The following is a 27,095-nucleotide window of genomic DNA, read 5'->3' on the forward strand; positions in this document are numbered from 1 at the left end:
CACCATCCCAGGGATGCTGATGCTCTGCAGCCCTGTGGTGTGTCACCCCTGGAATCCCGGTGCTCCCGTGTCACCAGGGTGGCCTACCGATGGCCTCCTGCTCCGGCATTCCCAGTGGTATTTCATCTCTGGGATCCACTGCTCAGGCATCTCTGCAGCTCACAGCACCTCTGGGTGTAGGCACTTTGTTACCCCAAACTTGCAGCATTCCCAGGTCCCTGTGCTTTTGCAACCTTTGGGCTTACAGCATCCCTGAATCCCAGGGATTTTCCATCCCCAGGGTTTGCAGTGTCCCTGGGGCCCTGTGCTCAGGCACCCCCAACTCAGAGGCCCCATGCTTGGGCACCCCCACAGGGCTTGCAGCACCCCAGGCTCGCAGCACCCCAGGCTCGCAGCATCCCTGGTCCTGGTGATTTACCATCCCCAGGGTGTACCCGGCTCCCGGTGATTTATTTAACACCGCTGGGCTTGCGCCATCCCTGGATCCCGGTGCTTGGACATCGCCAGACCTCGCTGCTCCCCAGATCCCGGTAATTTAATTTACCATCTCTCGGAATTCGCAGCATCCCCGGTTCCCCGGTCTTTGTCACTTCCCCTGGCTCCCAGCATCCCGGGTTTTGCAACCTCCGGAGCGGCCGCGCCGAGGCGCTCCGCGTCGCCTCCCGGGCACCTCCTCCGCCCGCCGGGGAGGGCCGGGACGGGGGAGGCGGCGATGGGGGGGCCGGATCCTTCCCTGGGCCAAGCCCGGCTTGGCCTCACCGTGCCCTGCTCCATCGCCCAGCCATGCTGCGCTGCTTGCTCCAACGAGCCAGCCACCTCCCCAACTTGGAGAAGGGGGACAAGCAAAGCGACCCGGTGGCCAGCCTGACTTTCCGAGGTGAGGGGACCCCAAATCTGGGCTGGGGTGGGGCAGGATTTTTGCTTTTGCAGCCCCCACCAGCAAAGCCCGGCTTCTGCGGGGCGCCCGGCCAGGACGTACGTCCTGGCCGGGCGCCCCGCAGAAGCCGGGCTTTGCTAAGCCCCATCCTTATCCTAAACCCTTGCGAAATTCCCCCTCCGCATCCCTCTACCAAATGCACTGTAGCCCCTTCCATCCCTAACGTCTGATTGCATCCCCATGCCATGCTCACACACTTGACGCCGGCGTCTCCAAGGGTCCCTGGGATGGGCTGGGAATTTTATCTCTCCTCCTCTGTGATTTTTGGGGTGAGCGGGGTCATGGGGGGGGCACAGCGAGAAATTGCGTTACCTCAGGGGTTTTTCCCACGGGGGGGACTTGGGGATGGTCATTTAGCGCTGCCACCCGCTTGCGCGGTGTCACAGCATCTAAAAGTGATGGGGTGACGGGGACGAGCTCTGGCAAAGAGCAGGACTCGGCGTTGCTGCAGGGTGCTGCGCCCTTGGGTGCTCTCAATCATTCGTGTGCTCGGCTCTCATTAAGGTCTTATAACTACTAGTAGGAGATTGATAAGAATAACCACTTATCTAGGGGGTTACCCCATTGCTGTGGGTACCGGAGGATGGAGGTCCCGGGAAGGGAGTGTCGCCTTTGCACCTCGAAAGCGCTCACTGGAGGATGTCGCATTTTTTTGGCAGCCGTTTCCTGGCGGTTGGAAATGTCCATTTTTAGAAAAAAAAAATAAGGAAAGGAAAGGGATGAGTGGCTTCTGACCCAGCCTTTCCTGTGCTGCGTGGGGTGGGTGGGGGGGAACGGTGCTGCTGCCGGCCCCTGCCCAGCCAGCTCCGCTCCCCGCCAGCTCCGGGACCCCTCATGTGCTCATCCCGTGGTGGGCGCTGGGTGCTCGGCCAGGGTGGGCTCCATCCATCTGCCGGCAAAGCGGAAAGCAGCTTTTGGTGGTGAAATCGTGATCCTGAGAGCGCGGGGGGAATTCCAGGGCTCTGCGTCCCATGAAGATGAGGCATAAGCAGGAGACGTGCCTTAAATCGAGGGTGCTTGACGTCTCCCCGGCTTGGTGACGTTGTCCAGAGGTGCCGTGTCAGAGCAATGGCAGCTCTGCCCCACTCCTGGCCCCAGCTTGGCTCTGGCGGCTGGTTCAGCTCCGGGCTGGAAGATTTAGTAGAGACTCTTTGCAGCCTGAGGCAGGAAAAGATTAATTTAGCGATGCTAAAACAACAAAAAAGGAGAATATTTTGAGTGAGCAGCTTGGGCTCCCCACCAGCCCCGTGTGCCCATATCCACAGTCTGGGGTACCTATATATATCTATAGGGCCCCGCAGGGCGCCTGGCTGGTGTCCCCCGGGGTTTGAGTCACCGCTATTGTTTGGCTCTTCCTTTTCCTCTTCCCCCTGGTCCCTCCCGTGACGCGGTCCCTTGGGGCCCAGCGAACGTTTGGCTGGTTTTTGGTGTGACTTGAGGGTCGTGGTTTTGGGATGCAGCTGGTGGGGAGCTCCTCAGGCAGGGCTGGAGGCCCCTGGCACCGGGGCTCCTCGGGACATTGGCTTTGGACTGCTTTTAACTGCTGCTGCCTGACTCTGGTCCCTGGGATGTGGTCCGAAGAGTGGTCCTAAGAGTAGGTGACAGCATCCTCTTCTGCATCTTTTGGGGGTGTCAGTGGTGAACTCCCTGGTTCAGTGTGTAAGCATCCGACCGCTCTCACGGGGGCTCTGGGTCCCTTCTGGGACGGTACCGAGGTTCGAGTGGAGGGAGGAGGATGTCTGCATCCCCCATGGCACCTTCCAGCCCCAAAACCCACCCAGGAGGCTTTAGGAGCCTACTCTCTGCCCTGCTCATGGGGAAACTGAGGCACAGCACATCAAGATGACTTACCTGGGGTTTCCAAGCAAGGCTCGTGCAGGGCTGGGGCTCAAAGCGGGGTCCCAGAGACTGTCTGTGCACACCATACAGCCCTGCCCCCTCCGCCAGCTTCTGTGCAAGGAGTGGGGCCTGATCCTGCTCCTAGGAGCTGCGGATGTCGCTGGAGGCTCTCAATCCTACCTGTGCATGGGAGGGGCTTGAATTTTGGGGTCTCTCGCCATGGTTTAGTGGGGAAACCGGTCTGACTCGCGTGCGTTGCTCCCTGCAGGTGTAAAGAAGAAGACTAAAGTCATCAAGAACAATGTGAACCCCGTATGGAACGAGGTGAGTGTGCCCCTGTCCCTGTCCCCGTCCCCACAGGCATGGACGGTGCTGTGGGAGCCAGGTACAAGCCCAGCAAGGTGCACCAAGCACCAACGGCTCGTGGGGCCTCCGTGATGCCCCAGGGCTGCCACCCCACGTAGGGTTTGGGGATGGTTCCTGTCATGGGCAGCTTTGCATCCGAAATTCCCAGCACTGGCATCAGAGGAGCGAGGCTGAGCTGTCTCTCTGTGGACTTTTGCTCCAGCCTCTTCCCCTTTCATCAAGATCTTATCAGGGCAAAGCACGCACATTAAAAGAAGCTGTTTAAAAATATTGCAGCTTGAAGGGAAAACAAGCGTGTTTTACTCATCAGCGTGGCCCAGGGGAGGATATTTTTTCCAGCACCTTCTTCCTTCTAACCCTGACCTGTGCTTTCATGGGTCAAAATTAAAAAAAGTTAGTTTTGGTGAGCAAAATAACACTGTTTTGGCACAGAAACACTGTGTGCCAGCTCCCATTGTTTTCTCCTTTGTTCGCTTTTAATCCATGAGGAGGGGAAGGCCTTTGCCCGGGGCATGTTTTTCCTGTGGGTCTGACAGCACATTTTGTTTGGGGCATGCGTGGTGCTGAGGTTTGTGCTGTCAGTGCTGTGATGGCGAAGTGGGTCTGGTGTTTTGGTTCTCCACCTCCAAGAGCCCTTGGAGGTGCCGGAGCCGATCAACGCCAGCGTGAGCATTGCAGCCCTGGCCGGGCGCTGATCCTGGCTCCTCTCTCCTCCTCTCCAGGGCTTTGAGTGGGACCTGAAGGGAGCTCCCCTGGACCCGGGTGCCGAGCTCACCATCGTCGTGAAAGACCATGAGACCGTGGGGAGAAACAGGTAGGAGAAGCGTTGGGTGCCAGGCACGAGCGCCCTGCCCTGCGCCCATCACCGGCACAGCCCTTGCACACCAAGGCTTTGCTCAGCTGGGTTGGGGTGGGCAATGAGGGCGTCTGGGCTCTCCCCGGGCTCCGGGTGTTGCTCCCCAGCGCCAGCTGCCCTTTGTAGTGGGGGCGGCTGGTGGGAGGCGAGAGCCGCATTTCTGGGCTGCTTTGCTCAACAGCTGGGGAGAAAAAACAGCGTTTGAGGGCACGGAGCACACAGGGACCCTTGTGCCCGCCACCACCCCCAGGCGCCTGCCCCAGGAGCAATCCGGCACCGCGAGGGCCCGGTGATGGGCACTTGGCCAGGGAGGCGTGAGTCGGCTGCCAAGCTCCTTTCCCAAACACACTTTGCCGGCGGAGCTAGGAAGGGTGGCGTTTTCAAAACAAACGACCCAAGGCGGCTTCCTTTCTCACGGCAGCTCCTAGTGCCCCACGCTCTGGGAGCAGCGGAGGTTTCCCCGTGGGGATGGGGTCTCCCTCCCCCTGCATTAGGAAGGAAGGTGAGAGCGGCCAGTGATGTCACCTCCAACCCTGGGACATGCAGCTCGGCCACCCCCCGGCAACCCATGTCTGCGTGCGGGGCTCCTTCGACTGGGATCGCTGCTTGCACAGGGAAAAAAATACAGGAAGTAATTTATTTTTGGGCAGCAGAGGGTGGGAACAGTCCCAGCTCTGGCTGGGACAGGGAGGATGGCCCCGGCGTGAAGGATCCCATTTCCAGGGCTGGAGCCTATGCTGGATTCGCTCTTGGGCTGGAGGCCAGGGGAGGTGGAAATTGGGTCTGGTCCAGCTTGGTGTCGTCGTGAGTGCCTATAAATAGCGAGGGGAGAACAGGAGAAGGCTCCCGGCTCCCGGCACAGGGAGATTTTGTCTGCCTGCACGGGGAGCAGCCGCTCCACCGTGACGCACAGGGACTGCGATGCTCTCACGAGTGGTCCCCTCTCTGCCACGAAGGTGATCCTGGATTTCTGTCTTTCATTCCCACCCATCTCTATGGATGCTGCAATGAGCAAATGGGGCAATTACCGGTAACAGGCAAATAATGCCCTGTCTTGGCTGCTGTCTGTCTGAAATCATAGAATCACAGAATGGATTGGGTTGGAAGGTATCTTTGAAGATCATAGAATGTGTTGGGTTGGAAGGAGCTTTTAAAGGTCACCTAGTCCAACCCCCTGCAGTAAGCAGGGACATCTTTAACTAGATCAGGTTGCTCAGAGCCTCATCAAGCCTGGCTTTGAATGTCTCCAGGGATGGGGCCTCCACCACCTCTCTGGGCAACCTGTTCCAGTGTCTCACCAACCTCATTGTAAAGAACTTCCTCCTAATGTCTGATCTAAACCTACCCTGCTCTAGTGTAAAACCATGGCCCCTCATCCTACCACTACATACCCTCGCAAACAGCCCCTCCCCAGCTTTCTTGTAGGCCCCCTTCAGATACTGGAAGGCCGCTATAAGGTCTCCCCAGAGCCTTCTCTTCCCTAGGCTGAACAACCCCAACTCCCTCAGCCTGTCTTCGTAGGAGAGGTGCTTCAGCCCTCTGAGCATCCTTGTGTCCCTAAAATCGACCCCTCCCATGCCCTAGGCAGGGACATACTCAACTAGATAAGGTCGTTCCAGGCACCATCCAACCTGACCTTGAACGCTTCCAGCGATGGGGCATCCACAGCTTCTCTGGGAAACTTGTCCACTGTCTCACCACCCTTGTCATAAAAAATGTTTTCCTTATGTCCAACCTAAACATTCCATCTTTCATTTTAAAACCATTGCTCCTTATTCCATCACTACAGACCCTGGTAAAAAGTCTCTCTCTGTCTTTCTTATAAGCCACCTATATATATTGAAAGGCTGTAATAAGGTGTCCTCAGAGCCTTCTCTTCTGGCTGTGCAACCCCAACTCTCTCAGCCTTTCTCCATAGCAGAGGTGTTCCATACCTCTGACCATTTCTGTGGCCTCCTCTTGACCTGCTCCAACAGGTCCATGTCTGTCTTGTACTGGGGACTCCAGAACTGGATGCAGTGCTCCAGGTGGGGTTTCGTGAGAGCAGAGTAGACGGGGAGGATCACCTCCCTTGACCTGCTGGTGACGCAGCCCAGGATATGGTTGGCTTTCTGGGCTGAGAGCACACGTTGCCGGCTCACGTCCAATTTGTCATCCACCAGTACCCTCAAGTCTTTCTCTGCAGGGCTGCTCTCAATCCATCCATCCCACAGCCTGTATTGGTACTGGGGGTTGCCCCGACCCAGAGGCAGGACCTTGTACTTGGTCTTATTGAACTGCATGAGGTTCACATGGGCCCACTTCTTGAGCTTGTCCAGGTCCCTAGGGATGGCATCCCATCCCTCCAGTGACCCTGAGTGACCACTCAGCTTGGTGTCATCTGCAAAGTTGATGAGGGTGCACTCAGTCCCACTGTGTATGTCAGTTATGAAGATTAAATAGTATTGGTCCCAGTATGGACCTTTGAGGAGCACCACTTGTTTCTGGTTTCCATTTGGGAGTTGAGCTGTTGAGTATAACTCTTTGGATGAAGCCATCCAGCCAATTCCTGATCCATCTAACAGTCCGTCCATCAAACCTACAGCTCTCCAATTTAGAGGCATGAATGTTGTTGGGGACTGTACCAAAGGCCTTACAGAAGTCCAGGTAGATGACACCTGTAGATCTTCCCTTATCCACTGATGTAGTTCCTCCATTGTAGAAGGCCACCAGATTAGGCAGGCACAATTTGCCTGTGGTGGAGGTACACGTTGGCTGCCTCCGATCACCTTCTTGCCTTCTATATGCTTCGACGTCTCTTCCAGGAGGACCTGCTCCATGATCTCATTGTGCTGTTAGGACAGCACAAAGCGGTTTGAGGGCTTTCCTGGCTCTGGGCAGGGAGGAGTTAGGCTGCAACACTGGACACGCTCCCTGGCCAGCCCTGGTCTGCGGGGGAGCCAGTGCTGCCGGCTGGGGTGGGAGGTGGCACAGCACGGGAAGAGTTAACCAGAAGCAGAGCATCAGGGAGGAACTCAGTAGGGGAAAATCAGTTTTATGGTGGTTTAAAATCCTCCTGGATGTTGGTGGCACACAGACAGTGGCCTTGGCTGCCAGCTCTGATCTCATCTACCTCCAGTGAAACCCCCAACCCCCTGTGTCTCTGTTTTCTCCATTGGCAAAGAAAAATCTATCAGCGCTTCAGTTTATGGCTCCTGGTTCCTCATCGTGGTTGTTTGGGTACTTTTCCTTGATAAAAAGGGGGCAAAGTCCCCAGAGATTCTCATCCTAGTTGTCTCACTGGGGCTGGGCCTGAGCCACCTGATGCCCATTCCTGTCCTCCCTGGGCAGCTGCCATACAGGGATGCTGGCAGGTGTCCCCTCCTCTGCCCCTGCCCTCTGGGACGGTCACTGATGCCTGGGTTTGCATCAACCGCAGCTCCTTGGCCCCTTTCCCTGCTGACCACCCCATTGCTCTTCACCCCCAGGTTTTTGGGAGAAGCCCGAGTGCCCCTGCGAGATGTCCTCTCCTCCCCCAGCCTGGCGGCCTCCTACAACCTCCCCTTGCTGGACACCAAGAAGCAGAGCACTGGGGTGAGTCCCTGCGCGGGGACCAGTGAGACCAGTTTAAGCGATATCCCTGTCAACTGCAGCTCCTCATTTGAGACACATATGAGCAACGTCCCCACCAGTTGCAGCTCCTCATTTGAGACCAGTGTCAGCAACGTCCCCACCAGTTGCAGCTCCCAGTTGGAGACCAGTATGAGTAATGTCCCTGGCAGCTGCAGCTCCTTATTTGAGACCAGTCTGAGCAATGTCCCCACCATTGCAGCTCCCAGTTGGAGACCAGTTTAAGGAATGTCCCAGTCAGCTGCAGCTCCTCATTTGAGACCAGTGTCAGCAATGTCCCCACCAGTTGCAGCTCCCAGTTGGAGACCAGTATGAGTAATGTCCCTACCAGTTGCAGCTCCCAGTTGGATGCTGGTTGTCCCATCCTGGGCTCGTTGGCTTTGAGATTGACCTTTAAAGGAGCAAAATGAGTGGGTTGGGGAGGGGGGCAGCACGAAGCTTCTTGGTCCATGCTCACAGGGGAACATCCTGTGCCGTGTGGGGGACTCACCTCCCTGCAACCCATATGTCCCCCTCTCCTCCTCACCTTGGCGGCTGGGGAGAGCTTTGCTGTGGACAGCTTTGCTGGGGACACCCTGGTGCTTTGCTGGGGATAAACCTCTTTGCAGGGCAGGTGTTGGCAGGGGCTGTAGCTCGTGCACCCATGGGACAGGGATGTCCTCGCTGCACAGCCACCGGGCTCTGTGGGGAGCAGCGGGAACACCCCTCGCCGTCTGTTAAATCTTACATTTCCCTTTCCGCAGTTCCCTTCCCGCAGTTCCCCTCTCCTTGAGCTTTTCCCTGGCTCTACCTCGGCATCTCCCTCCCTCCCGCTCCCTTCCCGGTGGATGCAGCGTCCGGCCCCGGCTCAGCTCGGCCTGGGGCTGCCATCTAGCGGGACTGGGACAGGGTGGTCACCCCGCTGGGACCCCGCACGTCCCTGGTGTGCCCGTGCACCCTGGGACACCTTTCCCTGCCGCCTCCCTTCTCTGCCCCTTTTCCCCGGCATTTGCCGAGTTGCTGCCACTTTTTCGGCTGCATCCCCCGTGCCTGGGCAGAACATCGTGGGTGGCATCTGGCACTGAGGCTCAGGCCCCCGGAGAGTGTTTCGGGACACCTATGTAATGAATATTTCCTTTTTTTCCAGGCTTTCCTCATCCTGCAAGTGTCCTACATCCCCCCTCCAGGAGCTGTCCCCCTGTTTCCCCCTCCAGCCCCCCCGGAGCCAGCACCGGCTGCTGCTGAGTCTGACACGGTCACCGGTAACCAGAAACCTTCACGTGTGGCACTGGGGGGGGACCTTTTCCCCAGCAGCATCACATTTTTCCCAGCTAGACCCCTCACCCTACAGTCTCACAACGCTCGGTCCCCCTTTGCCTGCATCCTCCATCTCCTTTCTCGCCCTGCACAGAGACGGCTGGAGAGGAGGAGATGGAGGATCAGACAGCGACAGGGGAAGAAACGGAGCCCTCCTCCTCCTCCGGGCCACCGGGGTCTGAGCCGCCCTCGCTGCCCCGCAAGCCCCCCATGCACCATGTTCAGGGGGTGAAGCGGAGGAAGAGCTCACCCAAAAAGCCTTTATCCAACAAGCCACAAGACTTCCAGGTGAGATGAGGTTGGTGGGAATGAGCTGCTCTCCTGAAGCCACCTCCCCAAGGCCCCACAGCCTGTCCTATGGGGGGTTTATCACCTGAGAGGGGCACCCTGAGATGCCCATCTCAGGGCTGGACAAACCCCACAGGGTCTGAGATGTTGTGGAGGTGTCAGATACAGCCACAGTGGCTCTTCTTCCCCTTGTCCTCCTGCGCATCCCATCCCCTCGGCACCCAGTGACCCACTGCCCTGTCCTCCCTCCCATCCCAGATCAGAGTAAGGGTCATCGAGGCCCGGCAGCTCCCTGGGGTCAACATCAGGCCCGTGGTGAAGGTGACGGCCGCCGGGCAGACCAAGAGGACCAGGATACGCAAAGGCAACAGCCCCTTCTTTGATGAGGTGAGGGGGGGGCATCTCTGCTCCAGGTGTGCTTGTGGGGATGTCGGGAAAGGCTCAGGAGTGTTATGGGTTGGGGTCCCGAGTGATGGAAACCCCAGTGCAGCCCAGAGGCTGGGATGCGGCGATGGGGACTGCAATGGGAGAGAAGCTCAGAGAGAAGCAGGGAGGTCTGGCAGGCCCAGCATCACCTGCCTTTGCGCAGGGCTCACCTTGGTCACCTTTCTGAGGTGACTTACATGTCCCAGAGTCACTGGTAGCGTCCTGGGCAGGGCTGTGCACAGGCAGGGCTGGGCAACGCAGCCGGGTGTGCAGGATGGGTACGCACAGACAGCTGCGTGCGACTTGTCCCCAGCCCAGTCCCCACATTGGATGCTCCAAGCCTGCTTTTTGGGATGCCCCTAAAGCCTGCTTTTTGGGATGTCCCTAAAGCCTGCTCCAGCCTGTGCCTGTGCTTTATTTGGAGACCCCCCGGGAGAGCTGGTCTGCATGTGTTTTTGTGAACCAGCCCAGCAAAAGCAAACTGGAGGATGTTGCTCATTGGGGTCCACCAAAGTCACCCAGCACAGCCTGTTCGGGAGGCTGTTGCTATTAATGGGGTACGGTCCCTCCTAACAGGAGGGGAAGAGGCTCCAGCCTGTGGGGCTCAGGGCATGGGAGAGGCTGGAAGGCAGGAAAATGCCCTGCGGGGAGGCTGGGGCAGACCTCCACCTTCCATCCTCACCCCTTTTTCCTACAGACCTTCTTCTTCAATGTCTTCGAGTCGCCGGCTGAGTTGTTCGACGCACCCATCTTCATCACGGTGAGCTTCAGCAAATATCAGCCCTGCCCCTCGGGAGGGCTGGGGCGATGCTCAGGGCCATTGCCCTGTCCCCCTCCCCACAGCGCCCAGGGAAACGTCCCCCTCTGTTCCAGGAGGGCATTTTGGGGGGTTCCTCCACCCTGGGAGGGTTTGGGCTGGTTTTACCATTTTTGCTTTATTTTCATTCCACAGGTTGTGGACTCTCGGTCTTTCCGGACGGACTCGGTGATTGGGGAATTTCGGGTGAGGCTGCCATCTCTCCTCTTCCCCCATATTTGTATCTGGCTTGTATCAGGAATAGCGTGGCCAGCAGGGGCAGGGAAGTGATCGTGCCTCTCTACTCGGCACTGGTGAGGCCTCACCTCGAGTGCTGTGTTCAGTTCTGGGCCCCTCTGTACAAGAGGGACATTGAAGTGCTGGAGCGTGTCCAGAGGAGAGCTACCAGGCTGGTGAGGGGTCTGGAGACCAGGTCATGTGAGGAGAGGCTGAGGGAGCTGGGCATGTTTAGCTTGGAGAAGAGGAGGCTGAGGGGGGACCTCATTGCCCTCTACAACTACCTGAAAGGAGGTTGGAGAGAGGTGGGTGTTGGCCTCTTCTCTCCAGTGAATAATGACAGGACCAGAGGAAACGGTCTGAAGTTGCAGCAGGGGAGGTTTAGATTAGAGATTAGGAAGAATTACTTTACTGAAAGAGTGGTCAGGCACTGGGACAGCCTGCCCAGGGAGGTGGTTGAGTCACCATCCCTGGAGGTGTTTAAGAAGCATCTAGATGTGGCACTTCAGGTCATGCTCTAGTGGCAGAGATTGTAGGTTGTTTGATTGGACTGGATGATCTCAAAGGTCCTTTCCAACCATGAAGATTCTATGATTCTGTGATTCTATGTTTTCCGACACGCTGACCCATGGGGTGAACGCTGGCATTTCTTTTTTGTTTTGTTTTACAGATGGATGTCGAAACCATTTACTCCGAGCCAAGTGAGTCCAGCAAACCGTCAGGGTCTGGGCCAGGGTCACTTCCTGCGGCGCTGGGGAGTCGCTATGGGAAACCTTTTTTTGGGGGGGCCAAACATAGGGGAAATGCACACACACATTACAGATCTCCCATATATAAACCCAGACATGTCCCTATATCCATCATCACCACCCATTTCTCATCCCTTTCCCAAGACATACATCTTTGAGGCTTTCAAGTCATTGTGCCACCGACTTGCTGGCAGAAAGCCCTACCAGTGCAGCCCAACTCGCTTTTTTTGGTCTTGAGTCTGGCTCATTATTTGATATTTTATCTATTATTTTATCTCAAAGAAGACAAAATGATACTTAGAAAAAATTTCCTACCCTAATCACTACAGAGAAAAGCTTGGTAATTTTAGCTGTAAAGTGTTAAGACCTACAAGGAAAATCTCTTAATAACATGCTTTAACTTTTGGTCAGCCCTGAAGCGGTCATGCAGTTGGACTAGATGATCGTTGTAGGTCCCTTCCAACTGAATCATAGAATCATTTAGATTGGAGAAGACCTTTAAGATTATTGAGCCCAACCATAAACTATTCTATTCTGTTCTATTCTAATTTCCATTCCGTTACATTCCATTCCATTCTATATAAAAGGAGCATATAAAAGGAGCAAACCCACCCAACAGCATCCTTGAAGCCATTTCCCTGCACAACTGAGGACCAGCACATGGGTCTCAATCTCTTTTCTCCCCCAGAACATGCTTTCCTTAGAAAATGGCTGTTGCTCTCTGACCCGGAGGACTTCTCTGTGGGGGCCAAGGGCTATCTGAAAGTCAGCCTGTTTGTGCTGGGACCTGGTGATGAAGCTCCTGTGAGTATCACCTTGATGGGGGGACTCTCCAACCATGGTAATCCACCACCGTGGGCAATCAAACCCCATGCCTGTTCCCAGGGAAGCTGCAGCTTTGATCTTTCTCTGTTTTGGGGGCAAGGTGCTGGATTTTGGAGTTTTGCTGCTCATTTCAGGACTTTTGGGAAGCTTGGTTTTGTTCTCCTCTTGTCCTGTTGTCCTACAGCTGGAGAAGAAGGAGGTCTCTGAAGACAAGGAAGACATTGAGGGCAACCTCCTGCGTCCTACTGGGGTAACCCTGAGAGGGGCTCATTTCTGCCTGAAAATCTTCAAAGCTGAAGACTTGCCCCAGAGTAAGTGTTTCCTTTGCTGGACTGGAGCATACTGGATTCATCCCTTGGTATTGCAGCAGGTTGCAATATGCTGGAGGAGGAGTAAGTGCACAGATAAGGAAACTTTATCCGTAGCTTTGGTCCAAAGACCTTGTAGATATTGGTCAGTCGTAACATACTGGGAGATAAGTTTCTTACTGGTGCAAACTGGTATTTACCCTCCTGCCCATCCCCACCTGGCTCAATGGAGATGTGCTGCCTGGCTGGTGGGACAGCCTGCCTGGAAAGCTGTGGCCATCGCACTTCCATGAGCTTTCAGCATGTCCTTCCCCTCTCAGTGGATGATGCTGTCATGGACAACGTCAGGCAGATCTTCGGCTTTGAGAGCAACAAGAAGAACCTGGTTGATCCTTTCGTGGAAGTCAGCTTTGCGGGCAAGACGGTGAGCGGCCGGAGTGGAGCAGCAACCCCCGGTCCCTGGGCCTGGGATGGCAGCCGTGCATGGGGAAAATTTAGTCCTTTGCTTTGCTGGAGCATTTGCAAAGATCCCATCAATCCTTGTTATACCCCACCCTCTTCCTTTGGATTGCCATGTCCTGAAGCTGTGGGCTGAGAAGAGCCCAGCCAACATCCCTAGCCCCATCCCTGTGTGCATGGCTGGCTTCGAGCTGAGTTGTGCTGCCGGATGCGACGTGCCGGGCTGCACCGGAGTAATTTCTTCGCTGGGCTCTTCGTGGTGCTGTTGCATTAAAAATGCGGATGGAGAGGCTGAGCGCCTGGGGAAAGGGGACAGTGCAGCAGTGGAGGGTTGTGCTGCTCTTCCTGGTGCTGCCTGAAGCGAACGACTGGCTGTGTCCCCTCATGACCAAATGTTGCCCCATGGCCAGCCAGGGTGTGGAGGTGATGCTGGTGTCTTTGCAGAACCCTGTCCTGCTCCCTTTGCTTCCGGGTCCCCTCCAGTGCCTTTGCCAAGCGATATACCCATGAGCTGCCACTTATCTTTTGATGCACAGCAGCACTGAAGGGCTGAGATTCTCCCCTGCCCATAAATCTTTCCCTGGGGACAGTGCCTGGGGGGAACAGAGGCTCAGGACATTACCCTGAGCAAACACAGCAGGAAGGGGGTGAGTTTCTGGTGGTCCTGGGGTAGTGAGATCTCGGAGCAGCCCATATCATTCTCTGCCTCTTGCACAGAGGGGTTTACCAACGTGATGCAGAGCCCCACCAGGCCACCCATTGAATGGAGTCTGTATTTTGGGGATCTGAGACGTTCCAGCTCTGTGGATGGGGCATGCAGCAGCCTGGCTTTGCTGAAACGTAGCTGTGAGCTGCAAGCGCTGGGGTGGCACTGACTTTTCATCCCCCATCTCGCACCTCCAGCTTTACTCGAGGATCCTGGAGAAGAATGCCAACCCGCAGTGGAACCAGTGCCTAACGCTGCCAGCGATGGTGAGCACTGGTACCCCTGCAGCCCCGCTCCTGCCTGCTCACTCCCACCACCATTCACCGCTCTTCTCCATGCCTCTTTTCCCAGTTCCCTTCCATGTGTGAGAAGATGAGGATCCGGGTGACCGACTGGTGAGAGGGGAGGGGGCTCACTGCGGGGGGCTGCCTGTGCCTGCCCATGGGGAAGACTGAGCTGGTAGAGTGGGATGTGCAGGGGGAGGCCCCATGGGCAAACCCCCTTGGTCCACGATGTGACAGCATCGTGGTTTGTGTTGCAGGGACCGTGTGACGCACAATGACATCATCGGCACCGCCTACCTCTGCATGTCCAAGATCTCGGCCCCTGGCGGGGAGCTAGAGGGTAAGGGGGGGCAGCAGGATGGGATTTGGGGTGCATGGCCATGAAGGAGCACTGCATGCTTGTGGCTGGAGGTTGGTGTTGGCTTGGAGGATGTCACAGCCACGATGGTCCCTGCAAAGTTGCCGGTGCTGGAGGAGACGTGTGACGGGTTGCTGGAGGTTTCTCCATCCTGCACTCTGTTTTCCGGTTGGACCTGGCCCCTCCTGGTTTGTGGTGGTTTTTGAAGATCTTTAGGTCCTCCCAGGGGTGTTGGAATGGGAAGCTGCAGGGCCATGGTGTGCTGGAGGTTTTGCTGCTTCTTTTTGTTGCTGAGTGGAGGTGGCTGTGGTTCTCCTTTGTGGTTGGTGATGGGCAGCAGTGTCACTGGTGCAGGAAGATGCCAGGTCCCACCTGTGCATGCCTCCACTGGCAGCTCCTCCTTAGGTGTCATTTCAGGGCTGTCACAGGGTTGGATGGGGGTTGAGGTCCAGCTTGTCCTGAGGGTGCTGCTCCAAGTCCCAGGGGCTTTCCGAAGCAAAGGGCTGCTGCAGAGGTGCTTGCAGGGATTGGTTGGGTGACGCTGACCATGTTGCCTGCGCCGAGTGGGAGGGCAGGAAAGTGGGACACACTTGTGGTGGGGCTGAGACCCATACAGGGCCAGGAGCAGGGGCTGCCCTAACCTGCATGAGCGTCTCCTGCTGCTAACGAGCTCCGGTGGCATCTGCAGCCCTATCAAATCTCCTCTCACTCTGCTCCCTTTGCTTTGTGCATCTCTGAGTCTCTCGGGTGCCCTGCAAATCCCCAACCCATCATGAGCATCCCTATGCTGTAGGGGCATGGGATGGACCTGGCAGCAGCCTCCAGGGCTTGAGCCCAGTGCAAAGCTGCAGCTGCATGTCCCACAGCCTGCACCCACCCAGCACTGCCCGGCCGTGCATGCAGGTGTGGAGTTGGGGTGCAGCACTGTTCTCCACCATGGTACTTGTGTCCAGCCCCCCTCTTCCCCAGTTAAAGTGCAGCTTCTGGGCTGATCTGGAGAGAGAGAGAGAGAGAGGCCGGGGAGGGAGGAGGAGGCTGTGAGGGGTCTGCCTGGGACCTGCACACCCCATCCCACCACTGAGACCTGCCTCATCCTGAGGAGGTGCTGGGGAACTGCAGGTCCATCCAACTTTCACAGCATGTGGAACATCCTTCAGCAATGCTCAAATCCTCCTGTTTCACACCAATCTGGAAGGGCGATAAGGCTGTGTAACAACCTCCCCCGTTCTCTCTGTCTCTCTAATGTCTGTCGGCACAAGAAGCCCACGAGAGCATCCACCCTCTTTTCCCATAACTCTCCATCCTTCCTCCACACTCCTCTGCCAGCCTTTCCTAACCTCTCTCCATTTCTTTGTGCCTCAGATGAGTTTCCTGCTCTCGTGAAGCCTCTGAAAGCCACAGACTGTACGTCCCCTTAGCCTCTCGGTTTGCAATCGCCGCTTGGTAATTGTTTTGCTGGTTCAGATGCTGTCAGGGCTGGAGTGCTGGCGCCTGAGCTCAGGGAGCATCGGCTGCGTTGTGCCTCGGCACCTTGGTGGGAGGAGTGGATGGCTCCAGCATGGCCTCCCCCTGCCCTGCAGGAGCAGGGAAAGGGCTCTACTGCCCTTCCCCACAGCAGCTTTGGGGTGTCCACGTTGGGCAGCGATGTCTTTGTGGTCTAGTGTGTGTTACGTGCTGAGCCAGCTGTGCATGGGGAGCAGCCAGCTCGGGAGCTCAGAGCAGGACCCTGCAAATGATTTCTGCTGCTTTGCTGCTCCTTCTGCTTGAGGTTTCATAAAAATGAGCCGCTCTCTTCCCAGCCCTCTCTTACTGTCTCCTCGGCTGGTGTAAATCCCCTATGCTGGTTCATACCAGCAAATTTATGCTCCCCTTCTCTGGGCACCCTTCCTGGGACTGGGAAGCTCTGTGTCCCCTGCACAGCCCCACACCCACCTTGTCTTTCTCCTGCAAAAAGGTAAGCTCTCATAGGATTTAAAGGAGGTGAAAAACTTCAGCATTTTGGTTGATGATTGCATGCGTGTGGTCCCCACGGCCCTGCAGCAAAGTCCTGGGAGACACATCCCCGAGGTGCCTTCAGGACTCTCTAACTGCTCTTTTCCCCTGCATTCTCCAGCGGATGATGGGCTCGGGTTCCTGCCGACCTTCGGTCCCTGCTATATCAACCTCTACGGCAGCCCCCGGGAGTTCACCGGTTTCCCCGACCCTTACGAGACACTCAATTTAGGAAAGGTGACGTCGGCTTCTTTCCAGCACAACCTAAACTAAACTGCCGCTCCTCCTTGCCAAAAGAAAGCTGCTATTAACCCAAACTGGCTTTGTTGTTAGGAGCCTGCACCGCGTTTTCTGGCTATTCCTGCTGGCTAAAAACCTCTCGATATTGCTCTGCTGCCCAAACGCTCTCTACCTTGGAAGTGCTTGCAGAAATACTTTGCCTGATCTCACTGCTCTGCAATGAAGCCCACTGAAATCAAAAGCAGAACTTGCCTGCGGGGAGTGGGTACCGGGGTCCTGACACCTGTCCCTGGTCTACCCCAAGGGTGAGGGAGTCGCGTATCGTGGCAGGATGCTGGTGGAGCTGGAAACCAAACTGGTGGAACACGTGGAGCAGAAGGTGGAGGACATTTCTGCGGATGACATCCTGCGGGTGGAGGTAATGGGGGTCTCCATGAGGTATCCAACCCTACGGGCTCTGGGTTCAGCCCTCTAGTGGCATGGCATGTGGGGCACTAGGGAAGGGGTGCAGATGTTGGTCCTGGGTGGGTGATGTCCTGTGAGCGATGGAGTGGTTCCTGGGGGGTGTTTCCTGCTGTGTTTCCATCCCAAGGTGTCCAGCTTGCTCCATCTGAACTGCTGCGTGGTAGAGAGGAGACCATGGTAACGTGGAGGGATGGGAGGTTTGCTTCAGCAGGAACCCAATCCTAACTTGAGTGCTATCACAAATGTGCTCCATCTACTTGTTTCTTCAGGTTTAAACTGCATTTTTTATGGAAAGTTCTAGCCTTCTCCTTTGTCAAGTTTTTCCTAAATATCTCATCCAAATTTCCCTTGCTGCAACGTACGCTTTTCTTCCCTACAATAAACCTGGTTGTCTTGGAGGCCTCACTGAGCTGGTGTGTGTCGGGGTAGTGGAGGGTCTGTGTGTAGGAGGGCGGTGATGGTGTCTCCTCTATGGACGTGGTCCTGTGCTTGTTGCAGAAGTACCTGCGCCGTCGGAAGTACTCCCTCTTTGCTGCCTTCTACTCAGCCACCATGCTCCAAGACGTGGATGATGCCATCCAGTTTGAGGTCAGCATTGGCAACTACGGCAACAAATTTGACAACACCTGCCTGCCCTTGGCCTCCACCACTCAGTACAGCCGGGCTGTCTTTGATGGTGAGTAACATGGGGGTGACCAAGCACTGGGACAGGCTGCCCAGGGCGGGTGTGGAGTCTCCATCCTTGGAGATATTAAAACCCCAGCTGGTGGATATGGTCCTGCTTGAGCAGGGGTTAGACCAGATGACCTCCAGAGGTCCTTGCCCACCTCAACCATGCTGTGAAGGGGGGAATATGTCACTGCGGAGGAGCAGGGAAGCCAGGACTACTCCTCTCAGCTCTGTGCTGGCTTAAAGTGGTTTTTGAGCAGTATCTCAGCGCTAACAGTGCCCATTTCTCTTCAAGGAAGAGCCAGTGCTTTGGGGTGGCTTTCCCTGGCTCCTCTGGGCCTCTCGCTCTGGTGTGAGGTGTCCTCACCCCACTGGGGTGGTTGTGCTGCTTTCTGGCCTCTCTGCTCTGCAGGAGCTGCTGCAGCCATGGAAGTTGCTGCACATCCCTTTGAACCTTGGTATGCATTGCTCTGTTGCACATGGATTTGGTGAACATAATTCCTATCCTGGGGTCTGCCATCACTCCAATATCATGAGCTCACCAGTGTGCTGTGCCCTTCAGGTTGTCAGTATTACTACCTGCCCTGGGGCAATGTGAAGCCCGTGGTGGTGTTGTCATCCTACTGGGAAGATATCAGCTATCGGACTGATGCCCAAAACCTTCTCCACTATGCAGCAGACAGGCTGGTGAGTGCTGTGGTGGCAAGAAGCATCATCCACTTCCTTTTTGCATCCTGCCTGGGGGGACAGGGAAGGGACAGAGGCCGTCTTCAGGCTGGGTCAGGTTTGGGGTTTAATGACTTTTGTGCTGTGGAGGGGAAATCTGTTGGTGTCCTGAGTGCCCCGCTCAGCATTAGGAGTGATGGAGGGACCACCCTCATCCCCACTGGATTGACAGGGGGGTGTGAATGGAGTGCTTTGCTATGCCACCCACATGCCTACTGATGCAGGTGTAGGAGGCAAGGACCTTCCGTCAGCTCCTGAGCTATTTATGGGATTTCGTGCTGTATTTCACTGTCATTTTCTCCCAGAGCTCCAATAGGAGCAAAACCAGAGGTGCAGAGCCCTGGTGGGACCCAGACTGGAGTTTCTGATCACAGGGAGCAGTCCCAGGCACTCGCTGGGAGGGTCCTGGATATGGGGTGGAGTGGGGCGATGGGGCGTCCCCTCACTGTGCAGCTCCTCTTCCCTGTCTATTGTACAGGAAGCAAACATGGAGAAGGTCCACCTTGCTCTCAAGGCCAACCGCTCACCGAGTGAACTGGATGTCCTGGGTGCCCAGCTGATGGATGACATCATCGCTGACTGCAGGTATTTTCTGCCAGTTTTGACTGTGAGCCTTTTCATGCCATTCATTGCGAGACCACGTATTTATCTTGGAAGGGGCGACTTCTTTTTTTTTTCTCTGAAAAACTGCGGTCATTTGCTAATGTTTGCTTCAAAGGTTGCTGAGCCAAGGCACGGAGTTGAAAAGGTGACATTTAAAGCAAGTCATAAATTTCCAGCCTTCATGCAAGGGCTGCAGCGGGCTCACCTCAATGAGCAGCATTGTGTTGGGGCAGGAGCCGGAGCCAGACTGGCCAAGCCAGAGGGACGTTGGGGCTTGTGGAGTGAGGAGCCACCGATGGGGCTTCCAGGTTGAGTCTTGCGTATGCTGTGTAGGAGTCACCCATGCAGAGCACCCAGAGGCGTTGTTCGGCTGTGCGTGGGTGTCGTGTATCCAACAGCTGGACCAGGGGACAGGGATGTTGCAGGGCTGGATGGCACAGCCATCCTTCTGTCCCCATGGGCAGCACCAGCAGCATCTGCTGCTTTGCCTTTCTGAGCACTTCTCAAGCACTTGAACGTTCATTCAAGGGAGGCTGGCGGGGTGCCGTGGGCTTTCCTTCTGTGTAGCCCATTTTTTTGGGCTGGATTGTGCTTTGTGGGCATAAGGAGCTGCTCTGGGGAGCATTGCTGCGGTATGACCATGATGCTTTATCCCAAGGACAACTCAGACCCTGAAGAAGGTGTTTCAGGGACTGACCTCACCAGGGTCTTTCGACCATGGTTCCCCTTCAGGTATGGCCATGATCTCCAAGTCCCATCCCATGGCCATGCCTGGCCACACAACTTTCCTGCAGCAGCTCCATGCCATCAATTTGGGGAAGGGCAATAGTAGGATCATTGATGTGTTTTTAGCCCTGGGCAAGCCCTTGCCAAGGAGAATTAAGAGCGATGCCATGCCTCTTGGAGCTTTCGTGCCTTGAGAGGTAGGTGGAGAGCAGCCAAGCTGTGAAGACAGCCCTGCAGTGGGCTGGAACAGCCCATTGGTAGCAATCGGTGCCTGTCATGGGTGGACCTCTGTGGCCACCAAACTTGTGTGGTGGCTCTTGATGCTTTACCTCAGCAGAGAGAGAAAATTTGGGCTTCTTGGCTGTCCCTGAGTCCACCAAACCTGCTGGGACCAGTCGTTCCCCACCCCTTCCACAAGAGCCACCAGCCTGCAGGACCATGCACACCGTCCACCTGGGCTTGTGCCAATCACCTAAGGTTGGGGAGATGGTGCTGAGCCCTAGGTCCCCCTTTCCACCCCCTCTGCTCTTTGAAAGGGTCAAGGAGAAGTCGTGGAGGGGCAGTGGACACAAAGGTGCAGCCTCTCTGGACCCTCCTGTGACACCCGTGTGGGACCAGACACCTCCTTCCCTACGGCAAGGAGACCTTGAACAAGCCGATCCTGCTCCACCGACCTCCTGGAGGACATGCTTAAAAAAACACACACACATACTTACAACCTCCCTTTTTATTTGCTTTTGAGACTCATAAAGGAGATGTGTTTTGCCCTCTACGCACGCTGGCTCTGCTGGAAAGGTCAGAGCCATCTGATGGGCTGTTGATACCCGCCCCCCCTCACCTCTCTTGGGCACATGGGACGGGACCTGAGGGATGAGCCATGGCTTTGGGTTTTCCAGAGATGCTGTGCCCTCCAAAACAAATTCAATTAAGCAGGAGGGGAAAAATGTGTCTGCGGGATGTGCCAAGCCCGTGGTTCCCACTGGCTCCTGGCCCCACTCTGTGCTCAGCTCCTGCAGGATGCGGCTCCTCTGTCTCTGCAAGGGCTTGGCGCGGGGACCAGGGCTGGCTGGTGAGGGTAATACCCCTGTCGGGGGCAGCAGGAACACCCCCGATGGATTTTGGGGGGTTCCACACCCCAATACGCTCTCTGCTCCGAGGGAGACAAGCTGAGCTGTGCGGTCAGACCTGTCTGTGGCTCCCCCCATGATGCTGCCAAAGCTTGGTCTCTGCTCTCAGCCAGGGCAGAGCTGCTTTCCATCAGGATTTCAGAGCGATGGGACAACCCCCTGCCATTCTCTAGTATGTCCCCATCCTCCTCCAGATCTGAACCTCTCTGGTGAAAGGGTCCCAGTGGGAGGGGGTCTCTCTGCCTCCTGTTCCCAGTAGGAAAACAGCGATGTGCTGCTGGCATTGCCTTGTCCACGTCTGTTTTCCAGACCTTTGTGTGAAGAGACAGTAGACCGCTGTTCTCTGGAAAAGAAAAGAATTGGAAGTAGCATACAAATGGAGAAAGTTAGGGAAAGATGAGTCGTGGCAAAACCAAGTGCCCAAAACATTGAATTGCAGCCAGATTCAGGCAGCTCCTGCAGCTCTTTCATGCTGATGGGCAGCAGCGCTGACCTGAAGAGTGGGTTTTGTCCCTCTGCTCCTGGCCTTGTCTCCCGCGAGGATTAGCTCTGTGCTAGAGCTTGGAAGAGAGCTGCCAGTGAATTGACCCTGCCACCTGCTGGAGCTGGGAGCATGGCAAAATAAGCATGGGGTGGCCAGAGAGCCCCGATGGAGAAGTTGGTGCGTGTTTTTGATCATCCTTTTGGGCTTCCTTGTACTTGTCCAATTCCAGCGCATCTTTCCCCAGCTGGAGGCACAACATTCATGTGAGGATGCATCACGCATTTATGTGCTGGCACAGTGATGTTCTCAGTTCAGCCCTTTTGCTTTTTCCTAATAATCTGTGCCTGGAGTGGTAACAGCCAACGCAGGACCCATCATTGTGGCTGAACGCAATGCCTCTATCTTTTGCCACCTGCCTTTTAACGAGCTCTTTGCCCAGGAGATGACCATCCTCTTGGTCCCGGGTGGCAGAGCCCTTGGGGAAGGGCAGTGCTGCAGCCTGCCGGGGAGCCCAGGCAGGCTGTACCAGTACCCCAGCATCCCTCCGCAGGCGACCTCTCGGGTCCAGGTTGTCCACCTTCCTGCTCTTCTCTTAGTTGTGGTTTCTGATAGTTTGTCAGATGCAAGAGTCAGACTCACTGATTTATGGTTCCCCCAGATCCTTCCAGGTCTCTCTGATGTTGCCATCATGTTGCTCCTTCCAGTCTTCTGATCATATTAATATAAAGCAATACTAAGCACAAAGCTTCAGATGCCACCCAACCATCCAGCCCTTTCCTACCTGAATTGCAAGCGATTTGCTGCTCGACTGATTTCCTCCCAGACGCCGAGGCAGGCTGGACCCTGATAAGGGGCTCTGCCCTGACGTCATCCCGGATCCCAGCTTTTTTGCTCTGAAAAATGCTGCTTCCATCTCCGGTTCACCAGCACACTTTCCTCATGTCATTTATCTGCCTGAACAGGAATAGTTCTTTAGGTTTTAGGCTTTTAATGGGGACTCTGCCATCTTTTTGCTTTAATTTTATTTTTTTTTAGATACTTCATGGTATTTTTACATCTCGTTTGGTGGAGTCCATGGTCTTTTGAATTTTTCCATTTAAACACAATTTAACTTCATTTAACTTGTAGTTTTTACAGGTCTCCAACGTGAGGCACAAATCTCAGGAACAAGATGTCTTCAAACCATTTCCATGCTGCCTATAGGATTTAACCCTTTCTGCTCCTCATTTCCACAGCTCTTTAGCACATTTCCTCTTTTTTTTGCATAGTTGTATAGTTTATCTTTCTGAAATTAAATTCAACTGCAGTGGGTATATTTAGGGTTCTTTTTTTTCTTTTTCTTTTTTTTTTTTCCCCATGTTCCTGCAAGGATATTGAAGTACATCCTAGTTTCTGCCACAAAGTGGTGTTTGCATGGTGGGTAAGAAGTGTCCTTCCCAGCCACCAGTGACATAGCAAGCTGCAGAAAACAACTGGGAGGTCAGCTCATTAGCAGCTCCCTCGTAACGTAATAAATACACAAATGAAGTGTGGCCACACAGAATTGAGTTCACGGAACACGATCGATCTAACCGTGGAGGGCTTGGGGCTGCAACCCCAACATGGTCTTTTAATTTACCTCCTGGCACAGGATGCCACTGAACGGTCAGGCTAATTAGCACAACCCGCAGCGTCCTGGCTCCCTTTGGGAAAATGCAGTAAACCCAATAAGAAATGAAAGAACTAAATTTCTCCCTAAATTTCTCACTAAGCCTCTCGTTAAAGGAATCCATGTTATCAACCTGGGACAACCTGCACTGAAGCCATCCCGGGCAGGTACCACAGCGTGTGCATGTCTGCGTCACGTCTCGATGAGCACAGCTGGGCAAGAGATTTGTCCTTCTTGTTTATCATGCAATGAAAACGGGGCTTGTGGAGCCCAGTCCCAGCCCGAGGGGGGAATGCTGGGGCTGGCAGGGGGCTGTGGCTCAGGAGCTGGGAGCAAGAAGAGCATTAATAACCAGCAGCACCGTAAATCACTGCATTTTACAGGAAAACCTCTAAATGACTCAGCGCAGTGAAGATCCTCCCGACTCCTGAAATGCTTATCCAGCAGCTTGAATCAATTTATATTCAAATGCGTGTGTGTGTGTATGTGGTGTGCACGGCTCAGCCAGGGCCCCGTCCTGGCTGCTGTGGGTGATGCGTGGGGGCTGCAAGTGTGGTTTGAACCTCCTTTGCTCTTGGCATTCCTGTGTTCCACAAACGTATCTTCGGTGGCTTGTTAATTTTTTGGAAACTTGCTGAAAAGGAGGAAAAAAAAAAAAAGAAAAGGCAGCAAAACCCCCATGAAAGGGTGAGCAAGATACTAATACCACATTTCTGCCCATCCTGGCAGCGTGACCCTGCCCGACGTCCTGGGGAAGCCGGCCAGCACCCACCTGGACCAGAACATGTACCGGTTTCGCAGCACCAACCTGGAGCAGATTGTGAAGGCAGCCCTGAAGCTCAAGCATGAGGACTCGAGCCTGTCGGCAGCCCTGGAGCAAGCAGAGGACTGGCTCTCCAGGCTGAAGGCCATGGCAGAGGAGGTAACGCTGCTGTGATGGTGGCAGGAGCTGCCCAGAACAGCTGGAACAGGTGGAACAGGCTGCCCAGAGAGGTGGTGGAGTCTCCTTCTCTAGAGACATTCGAAACCCACCTGGATGTGTTCCTGTGCAACCTGCTCTAGGTGAACCTGCTTTGGCAGGGGGGTTGGACTAGATGATCTCTGAAGGTCCCTTCCAACCCTCACCATTCTGTGATTTTCACCTTGGAGGGGTCTCGTTCTTCCCAAGCTCGCCATCATGGTGCTGTTTTGGTGCGATGGCTGCGAGCAATCGCCCGGCAGTATGGTGGGAAGTAGAAAGGATGCCGCTCTCACAGGCAGAGTCCTGACCCCCTGTGCATCCCACCGCAGTGACGTGAACTGAGATAGGAAGGCAACAGGTTTGGCACCCGCCATTGAGATTTTAGCCTTATTCATGGCAGAGCTTTACAGCACGGCCTGTAAACCCTCAACCAAAGCTGCTGCAGTGACCTGGTCTGGCTGTGGAGGACAGAGCTTGGGGAAACATGGGCTTGCTCTGCCCTGGCCAGACCCAGATGGGATCCGGAGCTGCTGAGATGGCTTTTGGGTCAACTGGTCTCACTCTATGGGCTTGGGTTGGCAGCAGGACTTGGGGCATGGCTGCTTTCCAGCCTCCTGCATCCCTCTGCCGCTGATGTGTTAGTTGGCAGCCCCCTGGTTGGACACTACAGCTTTTGTGTTTTCCAGCCCCAAAACAGCCTGCCCGATATAGTGATCTGGATGCTGCAGGGAGACAAGCGCGTAGCATACGCTCGCGTGCCAGCCCACGAGGTCCTCTTCTCCAGGAACATCTCCAGCTGCTGCGGCAAGAACTGTGGGAAGCTGCAGACCATCTTCCTGAAGGTACCTTGGCTTTTGATGTACGTGCATGCATGATATTAATTTTTAAAATATTTTCCCCTAAAAAAAAACAGATAGAGAGGAAATCGTGCAGGGAAACCTGACATCACAACACAACAGGCTGCTTTAACCCATGAGTGCCTGGGGCTCTGGGGAACCCCAGCCTCAGTTTTGACTCTATTGAAGCTGGTTCCTGTGTGGTGAGATCCTGGTCGTGCTTCTGGTAGAGTTCAGCTCCACTTGCATGGATCTGCAGCAGATCCCCATGAACACCTTATTATTTTCTTCAAGTTCCCGGGCAGTGAAGATGGGCGCAGTTTGGCCCAGATGGTGCTTTTTTTAAAAAAAAATACGTATATTTAAAAATTTTTTTTAATGTTATTTTACGTTTTTCAAAATTCCTGACCCTTTGCCACCCCAGGAAATTTAAGCTGAGGCCTCCTCTGCCAGGCACTTACCAAGCTTCTCACATCTCAAATGATATTTCTTTGGCCTTTTGCTGTGTGCCAGCTTGGGAGCAGACAATCGGTGCTGAACAAGCTCTAAAAAAATAAAGTGAAATAAAATAAACTGAATAAACCCCAAAACCCCAAGCCCAGCTGGAACCAAAAGACGAACCAAAATATATTGAGTTTTTTTCTGCACTTTAGCTCTGGATGGAAAACTAGCATCACTTGAAGGGGAAAAAAAAAGTGACTGAGGGAGAGAAAAAAGGGCAGTGAGACATCTCCCTGTTTATTCTTTCTATTTTTGCTGAAGTATGTTGGCTGGGTTGGATGTCCTAGCCCTGAAGGGTGTCTCAACAAGACGCAGAAGCCCTGACCACCAGGGCTTTGAAGCTCCTCAAGGTCATCCCCAGAGTGCTCTGTACACTGTTGATGTACCAATTCCCAGGGGTGCTCCATGTCCCACCTATCCCCCTGGCCAGGGCCACGGGGGCTTCATACCTACTGCCCCCAGCCTCATATCCTGAGCATCCCCCGTTAATATCCTTCTTGGGGAATATTAATGGGGCTCTGCCTTTGGCAGTATCCCCAGGAAGAGGTGATGGGTCCGAGGATCCCAGTCCAGATCCGGGTCCAGCTCTGGTTCGGGCTGTCGGTCGATGAGAAGGAGTTTAACCAGTACGCCGAGGGGAAGCTCTCCGTCTTTGCTGAAACCGTGAGCATCTCACAGGGACCACCCTAAAGGGTTTTTTTCTCTCTGGTGTGGGCATTGCCTCCACCATGGAGGGGAGGGGGTGGGCTGGACTGTGGGTGAGGGCACTGCCAGGTGGTATCACATAAGCCTCTATCAACTATGAGAAGAAAGAGCCATTTCCACTAACATCCAGCCACATTGTGGCTTCACACCTCCTTCTGCCTGCGGCGGGGAGGCGGGGGGAGAAATCTAGGGGTGCCCATGGTGCAGGGGATGGTGTAGTGGGGTAAGGCTCTTCCCAGGAGGTCTGTCCTCAGGATGGGGGCTCTTCAGGAAGGAAGGGATTATTCATGGGATTTCAAAAGGATTATTCATGGGATTTTGTGCCTCCAACACAAAAACCTCTCTGATTTGCTCCCCCAGTATGAGAACCAGACCAAACTGGCACTGGTGGGGAACTGGGGTACTACTGGCCTGACCTACCCCAAATACTCAGATGTTACTGGCAAGATTAAGCTGCCCAAGGACAGCTTCCGCCCCTCCACAGGATGGACCTGGGCTGCAGACTGGTTCATCTGCCCGGAGAAGACGTAAGTGACAGTTTTCTGCGAAGAGCAGAGCTTGGGTGGGCTGTTGTGGACACCCCAAAAACCTGAGCAGATGCTAACCTGGTGGCAAGGTCACCCAGAAAGCTGGATGGAGGTCTGGGGTGCCAGGGGGGTTCCTCATCTGCCTGCCCTGTCTTTGGTAGGCAACAGCATTAATTCAAAATGCAGCTCTGCAATGGGTGATGTCCCTGTCATGGTGGGTGCTGCACAGGCACTCATGGACATGGTGGCCCCAGCACCCAGCTCACCGGGGTGCCTGTGCAAGCTCCATGCTGAGGAGCTTTGGAGGTGGGATCCCAGCAGGGCACTGAGGGGATGGTGGATGCTCAGCACTGCTCTGCCATCTTCTTGCACTGGATTCACAGCCTGTGTTTTAGGCTTCATCTGAACTGGGTTGCTGTCTCATGGGAGCTTTGGTTGGTGCCTCTGGGGTTGAAGGGGCTCAGAAGGCAAAGCATGTGCTGGGGTGGTGGGGCAGGCTGTGAGAGGAGGGAAGACACAAAACCATGCTGCTGCCTGTGCAGGGCT

At 55.0% G+C, this 27,095-nt stretch overlaps 1 protein-coding gene across 15 annotated transcripts in view; it reads left to right on the plus strand.

The window, feature by feature from the left end:
- DYSF (dysferlin) overlaps window positions 1-27,095 on the plus strand; it is a 108,042-nt gene that overhangs the window by 1,738 nt on the left and 79,209 nt on the right. For 7 of the 15 annotated variants that reach the window (XM_074587141.1, XM_074587152.1, XM_074587147.1 and 4 more), the window contains exons 1-26: window positions 750-877; window positions 3,045-3,100; window positions 3,865-3,956; window positions 7,466-7,571; window positions 8,734-8,848; window positions 8,998-9,191; window positions 9,450-9,578; window positions 10,315-10,377; window positions 10,570-10,620; window positions 11,321-11,351; window positions 12,088-12,203; window positions 12,409-12,535; window positions 12,853-12,956; window positions 13,895-13,963; window positions 14,049-14,092; window positions 14,239-14,321; window positions 15,702-15,743; window positions 16,453-16,568; window positions 16,876-16,989; window positions 17,535-17,712; window positions 18,268-18,392; window positions 18,910-19,016; window positions 23,749-23,941; window positions 24,667-24,822; window positions 25,849-25,980; window positions 26,383-26,549. In XM_074587141.1, coding sequence (XP_074443242.1) covers window positions 784-877; window positions 3,045-3,100; window positions 3,865-3,956; window positions 7,466-7,571; window positions 8,734-8,848; window positions 8,998-9,191; window positions 9,450-9,578; window positions 10,315-10,377; window positions 10,570-10,620; window positions 11,321-11,351; window positions 12,088-12,203; window positions 12,409-12,535; window positions 12,853-12,956; window positions 13,895-13,963; window positions 14,049-14,092; window positions 14,239-14,321; window positions 15,702-15,743; window positions 16,453-16,568; window positions 16,876-16,989; window positions 17,535-17,712; window positions 18,268-18,392; window positions 18,910-19,016; window positions 23,749-23,941; window positions 24,667-24,822; window positions 25,849-25,980; window positions 26,383-26,549 — 2,804 coding nt within the window. In that variant the 5' untranslated portion in view covers window positions 750-783. Of the gene's footprint in view, window positions 1-749; window positions 878-3,044; window positions 3,101-3,864; window positions 3,957-7,465; window positions 7,572-8,733; window positions 8,849-8,997; window positions 9,192-9,449; window positions 9,579-10,314; window positions 10,378-10,569; window positions 10,621-11,320; window positions 11,352-12,087; window positions 12,204-12,408; window positions 12,536-12,852; window positions 12,957-13,894; window positions 13,964-14,048; window positions 14,093-14,238; window positions 14,322-15,701; window positions 15,744-16,452; window positions 16,569-16,875; window positions 16,990-17,534; window positions 17,713-18,267; window positions 18,393-18,909; window positions 19,017-23,748; window positions 23,942-24,666; window positions 24,823-25,848; window positions 25,981-26,382; window positions 26,550-27,095 lie in introns of those variants that run through there. The other 8 variants (XM_074587142.1, XM_074587149.1, XM_074587145.1 and 5 more) reach the window with 3 other exon arrangements.

The sequence above is a fragment of the Larus michahellis genome, chromosome 5, assembly GCF_964199755.1.
Source record: "Larus michahellis chromosome 5, bLarMic1.1, whole genome shotgun sequence".
Classification (NCBI taxonomy): Eukaryota; Metazoa; Chordata; class Aves; order Charadriiformes; family Laridae; genus Larus; species Larus michahellis.